At 43.1% G+C, this 16,714-nt stretch overlaps 1 protein-coding gene across 1 annotated transcript in view; it reads left to right on the top strand.

Annotated features, from left to right (window-relative positions):
- CLTRN (collectrin, amino acid transport regulator) overlaps window positions 1-16,178 on the top strand; it is a 115,495-nt gene extending 99,317 nt beyond the window's left edge. Inside the window, exons 5-6 of the mRNA XM_077299414.1 lie at window positions 10,572-10,763; window positions 15,477-16,178. Of these exons, the coding sequence (XP_077155529.1) occupies window positions 10,572-10,763; window positions 15,477-15,627 (343 nt within the window). The 3' untranslated portion in view covers window positions 15,628-16,178. The remainder of the gene's footprint in view (window positions 1-10,571; window positions 10,764-15,476) is intronic.
- Window positions 16,179-16,714: the final 536 nt, after the last annotated feature.

The raw sequence follows: 16,714 nt of genomic DNA, 5'->3' as shown, positions 1-16,714 counted from the left end.
ACATGGATCCAAAACACTGATGACACTGGTACCATTTTTGTGTACGTGAAAAAAAGAGACATCTGAATGAGGCTCAAGACATAGTGAGGCGAGTTCTTATCAGTGCATTGAGCTTTATACATTACAAGATCACTTGAGTCATTAGATTGTCTCCTTTCGTAAATGCAATAGGCACAATTGTTAATAATTATCTATATTAGTATCTTTATTACTTTCCCTCGAGGAAGCGGCCCCACGCTTCCGTGAAACGTGCGTCGGGATCTTATACCCGACCTCTCTTGTCCCTCATCCTGTCACTGGTAAGCATGGCATAATTGTATTGTTTACTGCTACATTTTCAATTATGGGTACGCTTAGCGCATTCACATGTATGCACTATTTGCTTTGCTTGCCATGGTTTTGGCCTCCTTTTAATCTTTTTCCATAATTATGGGATTAATTTGCATGTGACGGGCCAGCACCTGTTATTGTTACTGTGGTTGGGGGGGCTTGTGAAGGTGGGGATCTGGCTGTCTGCATTGCATTGGTATGTTAAGTGTTATAGCGTTATTTATTTGTAATACTTTTCTACAATTTTAATTATGTAATCAAATTGATGTTTTGACTTTCATGAAGAATTCTTGCTCCTTTTTTCTCCTATTGTTTCTTCATATTGTATTGGAGCTAACTTTGTTTGGCCCAGGGTAGGGGATAATTGGTGTTTCCCTCCCCTCTGGCCTCCAATAATGTATATGGGTTTTCTGTTATTAGTATCTTTATTACTGTATCATCCTCTGAACTTTTTCCTCCGCTTATCCCTTTGTCATGTTTTCACGATTTTTTGTTCTAGAAATCAGAATTAGGCCACGTTCACACTTTGCGGCCTGCTCTGCGGGTTAATCCCGCAGCGGAATTGATAAATCTGCAGGGCAAAACCGCTGCGGTTATCCCTGCAGATTTATCGCGGTTTGTTCCGCGGTTTCCGCTGCAGGTTTCCGCCTATACTATTGATGCTGCATATGCAGCAATATGCAGCATCAATAGTAATGTAAAAAATAATAAAAATTGGTTATACTCACCCTCCGATGTCCGGATCACCTTGGTGCTGCAGGCGGCTGTGCCGACAAGGACCTTCGTGACGTCACGGTCATGTGACCGCGGCGTCATCACGGTCATGTGACCGTGACGTCACCGCAGGTCCTGCTCGCACAGCAACTGAGACCGGACGCCGCGGGCAGCGCTGAGAGGTGAGTATAGCATCATTTTTTATTTTAATTCTTTTTTTTTACACCAAAATATGGTTCCCAGGGCCTGGAGGAGAATCTCCTCTCCTCCACCCCGGGTACCATCTGCACATTATCCGCTTAACTTCCCGCAACGTGGGCACAGCCCCATGCGGAAAGTGAGCGGATCAATGCATTTCTATGGGTGCAGAATCGCTGCGATTCTGCACCAAGAAGTGACATGCTACTTCTTTTTTTTCCACAGAAAAGCCGCGCGGCTTTTTCCGTGGAAATCCGCAGCGTGGGCACAGCGGGTTTTGTTTTCCATAGGGTAACACTGTACTGTACCCTGCATGGAAAACTGCTGCGGATCCGCAGTGTCAAATCCGCTGCGGATCCGCGGCAAAACCCGCAAAGTGTGAACGTAGCCATAGTGTTCCAAGGCATCTGAAAGTTTCAAGATTCCTAGTTAAAGGGGTTGTACATTTTGGATAATCCCATTATGTTACAAGCATCTACTGATGATACGCTGATCACAGGATGTCTTTCAGAAACTCTAATTAGTATGGAGACCAGGATTTCAGATGCTGCCAAAGAAAAGTGGGGACTATGATATGATTTTGAGGATCAGTTGGTTTGATGGAATAACCTGTTATGATCTGGTGACCTTGGAGCCGCATGGACTTTCTCTGGAGTAGGTGGAACCTGTACTGACCGCAATTCCTAAACTGACACCGCAACTAGAAATAGCCGTGGGGTGTACCTAACACATCCTAGACACCTCGACACAGCCGGAGGACTAAATACCCCTATAGATGGAAATGGGAATTCTGTCTTGACTGCAGAACCCCAAAAGGTAAGGCAGCCCCCCACAAATATTGACTGTGAGTATAAGAGGAAAGACACACACAGGCAGAAAACAGGATTTAGCAAAAGAGGCCACTCTAGCTAAATAGAAAAGGATAGGACAGAATACTAAGCGGTCAGTATTAAAACCCTAAAAATATCCACAGCAGATAATACAAAAATTCCACCATCTAACTAAAGACATGGAATGTATATCTGCATCTCCTGAGAATCCAACTTGACTGAATAAATCCAAACACAGTCAAAGCTGGACTAAGAAAAACAATGAATAGCACTGAATTGTAAAGAACACTGCATGTGTGCTAAAGAAACAAAAACCAGACACTTATCTTTGCTGATTATGGCAGCAGAGCAGGAGGAACCAGACAGAGATGCAAAACCTCCAAGAACAATGGACAACTGGCAATGACTAATGAATCCTGCACACCTAAATAGCCCAGTCAGAGCTGCAATCAGCAGAGACACCTGCCCAGGATTGCAACCCAGGGATAACTGCATTACCACCACCAACCACCGGAGGGAACCCAAGAGCAGAATTCACAACAGTACCCCCCCCCCTTGAGGAGGGGGCACCGAACCCTCACCAGAGCCCCCAGGTCGATCAGACCGAGCCAGATGAAAGGCACGGACCAAATCAGCAGCATGGACATCAGAGGCAAAAACCCAAGAATTATCCTCCTGGCCATAACCCTTCCATTTGACAAGGTACTGAAGCCTCCTCCTCAAAAAGCGAGAATCCAAAATCTTCTCAACCACATACTCCAACTCCCCATCAACTAACACAGGGGCCGGAGGATCAACAGAGGGAACAACGGGCACCACATATTTCTGCAATAAAGATCTATGGAAGACATTATGGATAGCAAACGAGGCCGGAAGGGCCAATTGAAAAGACACCGGATTAATAATCTCAGAAATCCTATAAGGACCAATAAACCGAGGCTTAAACTTAGGGGAAGAAACCTTCATAGGAACATGACGGGAAGACAGCCAGACCAGATCCCCAACCCGAAGCCGGGAACCAACACACCGACGACGGTTAGCAAAACATTGAGCCTCCTCCTGAGACAACACCAAATTGTCCACCACATGAGCCCAAATCTGCTGCAACCTGTCCACCACAGAATCCACACCGGGACAGTCAGAAGGCTCAACCTGCCCCGAAGAAAAACGAGGATGAAAACCAAAATTACAAAAGAAGGGCGAAACCAAAGTAGCCGAACTAGCCCAATTATTAAGGGCAAACTCGGCCAATGGCAAGAAAGCCACCCAATCATCCTGATCAGCAGACACAAAGCATCTCAAATAAGTTTCCAAAGTCTGATTAGTTCGCTCGGTCTGGCCATTTGTCTGAGGATGGAATGCGGAAGAAAAAGACAAATCAATGCCCAGCCTAGCACAAAAGGCCTGCCAAAACCTAGAAACAAACTGGGAACCTCTGTCGGACACAATATTCTCCAGAATACCATGCAAATGAACCACATGCTGAAAAAATAATGGAACCAAATCAGAAGAGGAAGGCAATTTAGGCAAAGGCACCAAATGAACCATCTTAGAGAACCGGTCACAAACAACCCAGATAACCGACATTCTCTGGGAAACCGGAAGATCAGAAATAAAATCCATAGAAATATGCGTCCAGGGCCTCTCAGGGACCGGCAAAGGCAAAAGCAACCCACTAGCACGGGAACAACAAGGCTTGGCCCGCGCACAAGTCCCACAGGACTGCACAAAAGAACGCACATCACGTGACAAGGAAGGCCACCAAAAGGACCTACCAACCAAATCTCTGGTACCAAAAATACCAGGATGGCCAGCCAACACAGAACAATGAACCTCAGAAATCACTCTACTAGTCCATCTATCAGGAACAAACAGTTTCCCCACTGGACAGCGGTCGGGTTTGTCAGCCTGAAATTCCTGAAGAACCCGTCGTAAATCAGGAGAAATGGCAGAAAGGACCACCCCTTCTTTCAGAATGCCGACCGGTTCAAGGACCTCAGGAGAATCAGGCAAAAAACTCCTAGAGAGGGCATCAGCCTTGATATTCTTAGAACCCGGAAGATATGAGACCACGAAATCAAAACGGGGAAAAAAACAAGGACCATTGAGCCTGTCTAGGATTCAGCCGTCTGGCAGAATCGAGGTAAATCAGATTTTTATGATCGGTCAAGACCACAATACGGTGCTTAGCTCCCTCAAGCCAATGTCGCCACTCCTCAAACGCCCACTTTATAGCCAACAACTCCCGATTGCCAACATCACAATTGCGTTCAGCAGGCGAAAATTTACGGGAAAAGAAGGCACACGGTTTCATCAAGGAACCAACAGGATCCCTCTGAGACAAAACGGCCCCTGCCCCAATCTCAGAAGCGTCAACCTCAACCTGAAATGGAAGAGAAACATCCAGTTGACGCAACACCGGGGCAGAAGTAAATCGGCGTTTAAGCTCCTGAAAGGCAGAGACAGCTGCAGAGGACCAATTCGTTACATCAGCGCCTTTCTTCGTCAAATCGGTCAAGGGTTTAACCACACTGGAGAAGTTAGCAATGAAACGGCGATAAAAATTAGCAAAGCCCCAAAATTTCTGAAGGCTCTTCACGGATGTGGGTTGAATCCAATCATGAATGGCCTGAACCTTAACTGGATCCATCTCTATAGACGAGGGAGAAAAAATGAAGCCCAAAAAAGAAACCTTCTGCACTCCAAAGAGACACTTAGACCCCTTCACGGACAAAGCATTATCACGAAGGATCTGAAATACCATCCTGACCTGTTCCACATGAGACTCCCAATCATCGGAAAAAATTAAAATGTCATCCAAATATACAATCATGAGTTTATCAAGATAAGTCCGGAAGATATCGTGCATGAAGGACTGAAAAACAGATGGAGCATTAGAGAGCCCGAATTGCATCACAAGGTATTCAAAATGGCACTCGGGCGTATTAAATGCAGTTTTCCATTCATCACCCTGCTTAATACGAACAAGATTATATGCCCCCTGAAGGTCAATCTTCGTAAACCAACTAGCCCCCTTAATCCTAGCAAACAAATCGGAAAGCAGAGGTAAAGGGTATTGAAACTTGACCGTGATCTTATTCAAGAGGCGATAATCAATACAGGGTCTCAAGGAGCCATCCTTCTTAGCAACAAAAAAAAATCCCGCTCCCAACGGTGAAGAAGATGGCCGAATATGCCCTTTCTCCAAAGACTCCTTAACATAACTCCGCATGGCGGTATGTTCAGGCACAGACAGGTTGAAAAGTCGGCCCTTAGGAAACTTACAGCCTGGAATCAAGTCAATTGCATAATCACAGTCCCTATGCGGTGGAAGGGAACTGGACTTGGGCTCATCGAATACATCCTGAAAATCAGACAAAAATTCTGGAATTTCAGAAGAGGAAGAAGAGGACATTGACATCAAAGGAACATCATTATGAACCCCCTGGCAACCCCAACTAGTCACAGACATAGACTTCCAATCCAACACAGGATTATGTACCTGCAACCATGGAAAACCCAGCACGATAGCATCATGCAAATTATGCAACACCAGAAAACGACAATCTTCCTGATGGGCTGGCGCCATGCACATGGTCACCTGTGTCCAAAACTGGGGCTTATTTTTAGCCAAAGGTGTAGCATTAATGCCCCTTAAAGGAATAGAGTTCTGCAAAGACTGCAAGGGGAAACCACAACGCCTGGCAAACTCAAAGTCCATTAAGTTCAAGGCGGCACCTGAATCCACAAACGCCATGACAGAAAATGATGACAATGAGCAGATCAAGGACACAAATAACAGAAATTTAGGTTGTACAGTACTGATGGTAAATGACCTAGCGATCCTCTTTGTACGCTTAGGGCAGACTGAAATGACATGAGAAGCATCGCCACAATAAAAACACAACCTATTCTGACGTCTGAATCCTTGTCGTTCTGTTCTAGACAGAATCCTATCACACTGCATTGGCTCAGGACTCTGCTCTGAGGACAACGCCACAGCGTGCACAGTTCTGCGCTCCTGCAAGCGCCGATCAATCTGAATGGCCAGAGTCATAGAATCACTCAGACCGTCAGGCGTGGGATACCCCACCATAACATCTTTAACGGATTCAGAAAGACCCTTTCTGAAAATTGCCGCCAAAGCATCATCATTCCATTTAGTCAACACAGACCATTTTCTAAATTTCTGACAATACAATTCTGCCACTTCTTGACCCTGAGACAGGGCCAACAAGGTCTTCTCAGCTTGATACACAGAATTTGGTTCATCATATAATAATTAGTGTTGAGCGATACCGTCCGATACTTGAAAGTATCGGTATCGGAAAGTATCGGCCGATACCGGCAAAGTATCGGATCCAATCCGATACCGATACCCGATACCAATACAAGTCAATGGGACTCAAGTATCGGACGGTATTCCTGATGGTTCCCAGGGTCTGAAGGAGAGGAAACTCTCCTTCAGGCCCTGGGATCCATATAAATGTGTAAAAGAAAGAATTAAAATAAAAAATATCGCTATACTCACCTCTCCGACGCAGCCTGGACCTCAGCGAGGGAACCGGCAGCGTTGTTTGTTTAAAATTCGCGCTTTTACTTGGTTACGTGAAGTCCCGGCTTGTGATTGGTCAGGGCGGCCATGTTGCCGGGACGCGGACCAATCACAGCAAGCCGTGACGAAATTACGTCACGGCTTGCTGTGATTGGTCCGCGTCCCGGCAACATGGCCGCCATTAACCAATCACAAGCCGGGACGTCACGGGAGGCTGGACACGCGCCCATTTTAAAAAGCGCGCGTGTCCAGCCTCCCGTGACGTCACGGCTTGTGATTGGTTGCGTCTCCCATGTGACTGCGACACAACGAATCACAAAGCCGGGACGTAATTTTAAAATCCTTAAGGACCTGAAATTACGTCACGGCTTGCTGTGATTGGTTGCGTCTCCCATGTGACTGCGACGCAACCAATCACAACGCCGGAACGTAATTTTAAAATCCTGAAGGACCTGAAATTACGTCACGGCTTGCTGTGATTGGTTGCGTCCCGGTCACATGGGCGGCACGCAACCAATCACAAGCCGGGACTCACGTAAAGGAAAGAAAAGCGCGAATTTTAAACAAAGAACGCTGCCGCTTCCCTCGGTAAGGTGCAGGCTGCGTCGGAGAGGTGAGTATAGCAATATTTTTTATTTTAATTCTCTCTTTTACACATTTTTACATTAATGTTGTTTCGATACCGATACCCGATATCACAAAAATATCGGATCTCGGTATCGGAATTCCGATACAGCAAGTATCGGCCGATACCCGATACTTGCAGTATCGGAATGCTCAACACTAATAATAATCCTAAAGCTTGAAAAAAGGCGTCTACATTAAGCAAGGCCGGATTACCAGATTCAAAATGCCCAATCCTGAGGATCGCCACGCAGCAGGGAGATGACAATTTTAACCTGCTGAATGGAATCACCAGAGGATCGAGGTCTCAGAGCAAAAAAACAGTTTACAGTTGTTTTTAAAACTCAAAAATTTGGACCTGTCCCCAAAAAACAAATCAGGAGTAGGAATCTTAGGCTCTAAAACCGGAGTCTGAACAATATAATCAGAAATACCCTGTACCCTAGCAGCAAGCTGGTCTACACGAGAAGCCAATCCCTGAACATCCATGCTAGCACAAGACTCCTTAGCCACCAAGAGAAAAAGAGGGAAGGAAAGACAAAGCAGGCTGCAGAAAAAAAATGGCTCAACACCTTTCTTCCCTTCTTCTGAGATGCATTTAACTCATTGCTGGCCAGTTGTACTGTTATGATCTGGTGACCATGGACTTTCTCTGGAGTAGGTGGAACCTGTACTGACCGCAATCCCTAAACTGACACCGCAACTAGAAGTAGCCGTGGGGTGTACCTAACACATCCTAGACACCTCGACACAGCCGGAGGACTAAATACCCCTATAGATGGAAATGGGAATTCTATCTTGACTCAGAGCAGAACCCCAAAGGATAGGCAGCCCCCCACAAATATTGACTGTGAGTATAAGAGGAAAGACACACAGGCAGAAAACAGGATTTAGCAAAAGAGGCCACTAAAATAAATAAAGCTAAATAGAAAAGGATAGGACAAAATACTAAGCGGTCAGTATTAAAACCCTAAATATATCCACAGCAGATAATACAAAAATTCCACCATCTAACTAAAGACATGGAATGTATATCTGCATCTCCTGAGAATCCAACTTGACTGAATAAATCCAAACACAGTCAAAGCTGGACTAAGAAAAACAATGAATAGCACTGAATTGTAAAGCACACTGCATGTGTGCTGAAGAAACAAAAACCAGACACTTATCTTTGCTGATTATGGCAGCAGGGCAGGAGGAACCAGACAGAGATGCAAAACCTCCAAGAACAATGGACAACTGGCAATGACCAATGAATCCTGCACACCTAAATAGCCCAGTCAGAGCTGCAATCAGCAGAGACACCTGCCCAGGATTGCAACCCAGGGATAACTGCATTACCACCAACAACCACCGGAGGGAACCCAAGAGCAGAATTCACAACAATAACCCCTTTAATAACATGGCTGCATCATACTACAGTATTTGTAATGATAAATTTATGCAACATATTACTATATAGATAGGATACAACTGATGGAACTTTCAATTTTTTTTTTTACCTTTATTACTGATGAATAGTGATGGTTATAGACTCCTCTCCATCACTAACCTGCGGGCTTGATGTCAGCTGACATTACAAAGCTGACATCAACCCCACAAATATTACCTTACTTGCCGCTGCACTAGGGCAAGTGGAAGAGTTGGGCAGAATCCGCGAGAGCAGGTGTAAGATGATGGAGTAGTACTCTTATCAACCAATGCCCGTAACCGGCGGTAACCTTTTTACCACTGATCACAGCTGCTGGTTCACATGCTGTCATCTGCACCACTGATCAGAGCCGTTGGTGTTTCTTGCTCTGTCATACAGATGACAGCGTGGGAAACAGCCAATGTTCAGGGTACAAAATCCAAACAATAACACGGACTTCCTGGAGACGTCCGTGTTTGAGGTACGTGCACGGACCCCGAACTTTACTGTTTGGGTTCATCTATCACTACTGATGAATCAATACAATCATATCATTAGTAGGATACTGTATGGCATAATTAATTAAACCCTTAAACAGATTGTCCAGGACTTTGACATTGATGACCTATCGTTTGAATAGGTTATCAGTGTCTGATCGGTCACCCTTGCCAATGAGCTATTCATGGTGTCGGCACCCGGAACTGCTCAGTTTCGGATGCACAGCTCTGTCGGTTGTATAGTGGCTATGGCCAGGTACTGCACATCTGCCTCTATTCAAATCAATAAATGGTGCAGTACCCAGCTGCAGTCATTATTCCGTCGATGGAGCTGTGCTCTGCAGTTCCCTAACTGAGCAGTTCCCGTCGGACACCAGGAACAGCTGATCGGCGGGGGTGCCAGGTGTCGCACTCTCACCAATCAGACATTAATGACCTGTCCTAAGGATGATAGGTCTTCAGTGTTAAGAGTCCCAGATAACCTCTTTAAGGATTGGTCTATGTTGGGCCTTCAAGACCAAATGTTTTTTTCCTTATTTTTTTACCTTATTGCTAATCTTTTTGCCATTACCATTCAGTTCCAAAAGCCATAAGTCTATCTTCCAGGTGACGTAACTGTATTAGGATTTGTTTATAAATTGTTGTTTTAATTTTCATTAAATTTTGGGGATTCGAAAATGGAGAAAAGCAATTTCCTTTGCAATTTTTGTTATGCTGTTTATCATGCAATGTAACTAAGTCATAATTTCATAATATGGTTAACGACAATACTAAATATTTAAAGTTTTTTTTTTATATGTATTTTCAAACTGTAAAATGTAGATATATTACAGGCAAAAAAAAACCTGTTGCATCCTGACTAATGATGAGCGAGTGTGATCGTTAATCGAAATTTCTGAGCATGCTTGGGTGGTCTCCGAGTATCTTGGGCATTCTCATAGATTGTTTGTGTCACCACAGCTGTATGATTTGTGGCTGCTAGACAGCCTGAATTTTTGCAGGGATTGCCTGTTTGTTAGGGAATCCCCCATGTATTCAGGCTGTCTAGCAGCCGCAAATCATGCATCTACATAATCTTTGAGCACGCCAAAAATACTCGGAGAACACCCGAGCATGCTCTGATATCTCGAGTAACCAGCACACTCGCTCATCACTAATCCCGACCAATGGAATGGTTAATGGTTTGTGGGCTTGGTTTTTGCGGGGAAAAGCTCTAAGTTTTTATTGGTATCATTTTTTATTACCATATACAATATTACATAATTTAATTAGTAAATAATATTAAATAATTATGGAGATGAAAAAAATGGTCTAACATTTTATTCTGAGGACTTTAACCTGTGTCTTCTTGACTGTTTTGAAATACAATGACATGGCCATTTTTACTCTCATATACATTTTTTTTTTTCTAGACTTGAAAGGAACCGGATAAATAATGCCTTTCTATTAGATGATAACACCCTGGAATTCCTTTCCATACCCCCGACATTGGCTCCCGAGGATATATCGTCCAGTAAATCCTGGCTGATTGTATTTGGAGTGGTGGTTGGCCTTCTCGGAGTGGTGTGCATTTCATTTGTGGTATCAGGAATCAAGAGCATGAAGTAAGTCTGTTCATCCATCGCTTCTTGAAACGACAATGTAGAAAATATCTGTAAATAAAAGTGTTTTTTTAACAATGAATAAAGATCCACAAAATGATTAAAGCAAAAACTAAGATGTATACCGGACATGAGCGGTTTATGGAATTTTCCCCATAAATTACATTTCACCTAACCACAGGATTGAACGGTGAGGGTCCCTAAAATGGAGGTACAATGTCCCAGCTCCTTTTCACTGCAATCTGATTAAAAAAATTATTAATGCAAAAAGGAAATTCCGGCTATACGAGGGGATAGAAGAGTGTTCCCAGAAATCACATCAACCACCTGTCCTAGATATATGGGGTAAATATATGATCACTAGGGGCAGCATTGCTGGGACTCCCACCAAAACGTAAAGCTAAAATCCTGAGCTCACATTCCTCTTCACTCCAGTCATAGATTAGAGGGGTTTTCCCACAAGCAAAGTACATTTTAATTAACAGATCTTGGAATAATAATAAGTTTCACAACTGGATGTGTATAAAAAAAATGTTCCTGTGCTGAAATAATCTTATAAATGTGTCCCTGCTGTGTACTGTGTAATGGCCGCGTCTGACCATACAGGGACATGGTCTGGTCATACCACAGCTCCTGGGCAAGGGAGAAAGCAAAAGAGAGAATACAGACAGGACAGTAGGGGATCACAAATAACTCTTTTTGTGAGGCAAAATAGTTAACTGCCTGTTTTTAAGCAATGTTTTACCTGAAAGAATCATGTGTAATCCCATGCTTTCCTGTCTGTGTCCTCTCTTTTGCTTCCTCCCCTTTCCAGTAGATATGATATGATCAAGACAAAATAATTCCACCCCCACGGCAAATTAGGTTTATTAGCAAAATTTACAATGCAATATGCAGGTGCTTCTCACAAAATTAGAATATCATCTAGTGTCCAGAAGGCAGTCATTGACACACTCAACAAAAGAGAGTAAGCCACAAAAGGTCATTGCTAAAGAAGCTAGCTGTTCACAGAGTGCTGTATGCAAGCATATTAATGGAAAGTTGAGTGGAAGGAAAAAGCGTGGTAGAAAAAGGTGCACAAGCAACCGGGATAACCGCAGCATTGAAAGGATTGGTACGATAAGGCCATTCCAAATTTTGGGGGAGATTCACAAGGAGAGGACTTCTGCTGGAGTCATTGCTTCAAGAGCCACCACACACAGAGATATCCAGGACATGGGCTACAAGTGTTGCATTCTTTGTGTCAAGCCACTCATGACCAATAGACAATGCCAGAAGTGTCTTACCTGGGCCAAGGAGAAAAAGGACTGGACTGTTGCTCAGTGGTCAAAGGTGTTGTTTTCAGATTAAAGTAAATTTGACATTTAATTTGGAAATCAAGGTCCCAGAGTCTGGAGGAAGAGTGGAGAGGCCACAATCCAAGCTGCTTGAGATCTAGTGTGAAGTTTCCACAATCAGTGAGGTTTGGGGAGCCATATCATCTGCTGGTGTAGGTCCACTGTGTTTTATCAAGACCAAAGTCAGCGCAGCCGTCTACCAGGAAATTTTAGAGCACTTCATGCTTCCCTCTGCCAACAAACTTTTTGGAGGTGGAAATTTCATTCTCCTGCTGGTCTTGGCACCTGTCCACACTGACAAAACTACCAATACCTGGTTTAAAAACAACAATATCACTGTGCTTGATTGGCCAGCAAACTCGCCTGACCTTAACCCCATACAGAATGTGGTATTGTCAACAGGAAGATGAGAGACACCAGACCCAACAATACAGACGAGCTGAAGACTGCTATCAAAGCAACCTGGGCTTCCATAACACCTCAGCAGTGCCACAGGCTGATCGCCTCCATGCCACGCTGCATTGATGCAGTAATTGATGCAAAAAGAGCCCCGACCAAGTATTGAGTGCATTTACTGAACATTAGTGATGAGCGTAGCTCATGTTTTCCCCAGCATGCTCGGGTGGTCTCTGAGTATTTATCACTGCTCGGAGATTACTTTTTCATCGCCTCAGCAGCATGATTTACAGCTATTAGCCAGCTTGATTACATGTGGGGATTACCTTTTTGGAGGTGGAAATTTCATTCTCCTGCTGGACTTGGCACCTGTCCACACTGACAAAACTACCAATACCTGGTTTAAAAACAGCAGTATCACTGTGCTTGATTGGCAGCAAACTCGCCTGACCTTAACCACATAGAGAATCTATGGGGTATTGTCGAGATGAAGATGAGCGACACCAGACCCAACTATGCAGACGAGCTGAAGGCTTCTATCAAAGCAACCTGGGCTTCCATAACACCTCAGCAGTGGCACAGGCTGATCGCCTCCATGGCACGCCACATTGATGTAGTAAATGATGCAAAAGGAGCCCCGACCAAGTACTGAGTGCATTTACTGAACATACAGTACATTTCAGTAGGCCAACATTTTGGATTTTAAAATCAGTTTTCAAGCTGATGTTATAAAGTATTCTAGTTTACTGATATAATGACTTTTGGGTTTTCATTGGTTGTAACCCATAATCATCAACACTAACAGAAATAAACACTTGAAATAGATCACTTTGTTTGTAATGACTCTATATAATATGAGTTTCACTTTTTGTACTAAAAAACTAAAATAAATTAACTTTTTGATGATATTCTAATTTTGTGAGAAGCACCTGTATATCTTGCTCTATATATAATAAGATCAACCTTCTTGCAGTTTGTTCTTCCATCAAGTCGCCATTTCTCAAAATTATGCCTAAGGCCATTTAAATAGAAAAACATTTCCATTTTATAGCAATTAGCTGTATCCCATCACCTATATACATTGTACGTTTCAGTTTTTAATACTTTTGCATCTTCATTTCACAATATTTTACAATTGTAATCATGTTTTAATAAAGATCATGTCATAGTTTCTATTTCTGGGCAGTTCCTTGGTAAATTATATTGCACACTCCAAGAGGTTTGATTCATTAGACATAATATAATTTTCTATTTGTTGTCGATGATCTCATTTTGAGTAGAGTTTTAATTGGCCTCAATTAGAAATATTGATGCTTGATGTGTGATCACCAGCAAATAGATATGGATCATCTTAATTGCTTTCCTATCCTGGTAACATGAACTGATTCCATGTTCACAAAATATAAAGAAAATGCTATTAGAGTTAATGATTTCTGAGTGTAGAAATTTCCTCTTACTGAGTCATAAAGACTTGAGATAGGCATAATTCATGACCTGTGAGTTTCTTATCTAGTTATTTCAAAACAAATGTTCCCTGCAAGGCATGTAAAATAATGTGCCTTTGTACATTTCGATCAAGGGTCAAGGAAATCCTAGGGAATATTTTTTTGTTTCTGAGTTTAGTGTCTCTTCGCATGGAAAGTGAGCAATCATAAAACGAACAAACGAGTGAATGATCTTTTCACCAAAACTGGTAGCAATGTGGGGTGTCCTAAACATCATGTATAGTTGGCTATACTTATATCGGAGCAAAAGTTTACATGGTCTAGTTTACAGGAGATGTCACCGCCTATGAATACTTCCATCTTATGTGATGGTATACATTTGGCTTTCAGGAAATAGTTTCTTATTAACTGATGACTCGTGTTCCTTTTGTCAAACTCCGAATAAAGGGGTTTTCCATTAAACCCCCCCCCCCCCACGATACCCTGTGTTAGGCCACGTTCACATGTTGAGTGTATGGTGAGTTTTTTACATCAGTATTTGTAAGCCAAAACCAGGAGTGGGTGATATATACAGGAGTAGTGACTTGTTTCTATTATACTTTTCCTCTGATTGTTCTACTCCTGGTTTTAGCTTATAGATACTCATGAAAAATACTGACCAAATACTCAACGTGTGAACGTGGCCTTAAAGAAACAAACTATTGTTTTCTAATCCTCCCCGGGTCCTATACTGAGTCTCAGCCACTGCTCCAATCAGTGAGCTCTGCCCGAGTAGATAGCATGAGCCGCTGAGATCAGTAATTGCCTGCCACGCTGTCGAAGTGACATAAGCCCAGCAGACTACGACAGACACCTGGAGCCATGGTGGAGACTCAGTGTTGGACCTGGAAAGGGTGAGTAAAGTAGAGTTTGCTTGGCATAGTACATTTGATGCACACAACATGTAGGCGGTATAAACATAAAAACTGTCATAAGTGAGGATCCAAGAGGTGAAATTTATCAGGCGGATGGGGAAACAACAATTCCACCCGCTGAATTCTGCGTATATTTCAGCAAAGATGTGTCTGCATAAACAATATGGCCATCTTTCCTTTGAAATACATGGAGAATGTGTTAGCTGGATATTTGTGAACAAGGTCAAGTAATGTTTGAATTTAGCTGGAAATTGGGCCCCCAGAATCAATAGTAGTTGATAAAGGCTGGGGTAATACTTCAGGAATAGAGAGGCTGTAACTATTTGTTAACGCTGGTGTTTTTCGGGGTGTGGGGGTCCTGGGTCCAGATTTTCCCAAGGACAACATCTGCAAGGAGTTTGTATGTTCTCCCTGTGTTTCCGTGGGTTTCCTCTGGGTTCTCAGCTTTTCTTCCATACATCAAAGACATACAGATAGGGAATTTAGATTGTGAGCCCCAATGGGGACAGTGATGATGTCTGTAAAGCGTTCCGGAATATGATGGCGATTTATAAATGAGTAAAATATATAAATAAAAATGATCTCCATATACAATTTTTATGACTGCTGTTATCTTTATAATAGAAAGCGAAAAAGTGCAAAAACGGAAGACGACGAAGAATGTGAAGACAGGATGAAATCCACAGAAGCAGTAGAAACTGGACCTGGTATCGACAGCTTACAGTTTTGTGAAGGAGCGGACAATGAGGCCTTTGAGCATATAACACCTTTATAGAAGGACATTTTTCCTGAATCATATTGCTGGAGGAGATCTCCATACATATTTATCCACAGACCCTTATGTGATTCAGCAAATAGTAAGATTAAAGCATAGCTTTTAATAGATAATACTAATAAAATAAAACGTGCTGCAGGTTCCAACCTAGGAAAGAAAAACCTCTGGCAGATGTGGAAGCCAATCCTTTTCTAAAGCAATACAATCAGAAACACCCTAATAAATGTTCAGAACATAACAATAATATATCCTAGATCCAATAGACGCCCACAAAGATAGTGGAGAGCTGATCTCAGAGCGTCTACATGGATCCCACATATAGCAAATAGCCAATTCTGCGGTAATTCAGTGACCGGACAATAAACATCTAGCTAACAATATCCGCAATACATAATCATACAACACGCCCAAATATATATAGGTGACTGACCGTGGTCAGACAGAGTAATATAACCTTGTACCAATTAGTGACAGGCTACAATGCTTGATAATATTGAACGTATAGTAGAAAGAAGCAGAAAAACATAACTAAATAGGTGAATATTAGTGTTGAGCGATACCGTCCGATACTTGAAAGTATCGGTATCGGAAAGTATCGGCCGATACCGGCAAAGTATCGGATCCAATCCGATACCGATACCCGATACCAATACAAGTCAATGGGACTCATGTATCGGACGGTATTCCTGATGGTTCCCAGGGTCTGAAGGAGAGGAAACTCTCCTTCAGGCCCTGGGAACCATATTAATGTGTAAAAGAAAGAATTAAAATAAAAAATATTGCTATACTCACCTCTCCGACGCAGCCTGCACCTTACCGAGGGAAGCGGCAGCGTTCTTTGTTTAAAATTCGCGCTTTTCTTTCCTTTACAAGAAGTCCAGGCTTGTGATTGGTTGCGTGCCGCCCATGTGGCCGGGACGCAACCAATCACAGCAAGCCGTGACGTAATTTCAGGTCCTTAAGGATTTTAAAATTACGTCCCGGCTTTGTGATTGGTTGCGTCGCAGTCACATGGGAGACGCAACCAATCACAAGCCGTGACGTCACGGGAGGCTGGACACGCACGCATTTTAAAATGGGCGCGTGT

Source organism: Ranitomeya variabilis, chromosome 3 (genome assembly GCF_051348905.1).
Source record: "Ranitomeya variabilis isolate aRanVar5 chromosome 3, aRanVar5.hap1, whole genome shotgun sequence".
Lineage (NCBI taxonomy): Eukaryota > Metazoa > Chordata > Amphibia > Anura > Dendrobatidae > Ranitomeya > Ranitomeya variabilis.
This window is presented reverse-complemented; position numbering and strand designations above follow the sequence as displayed.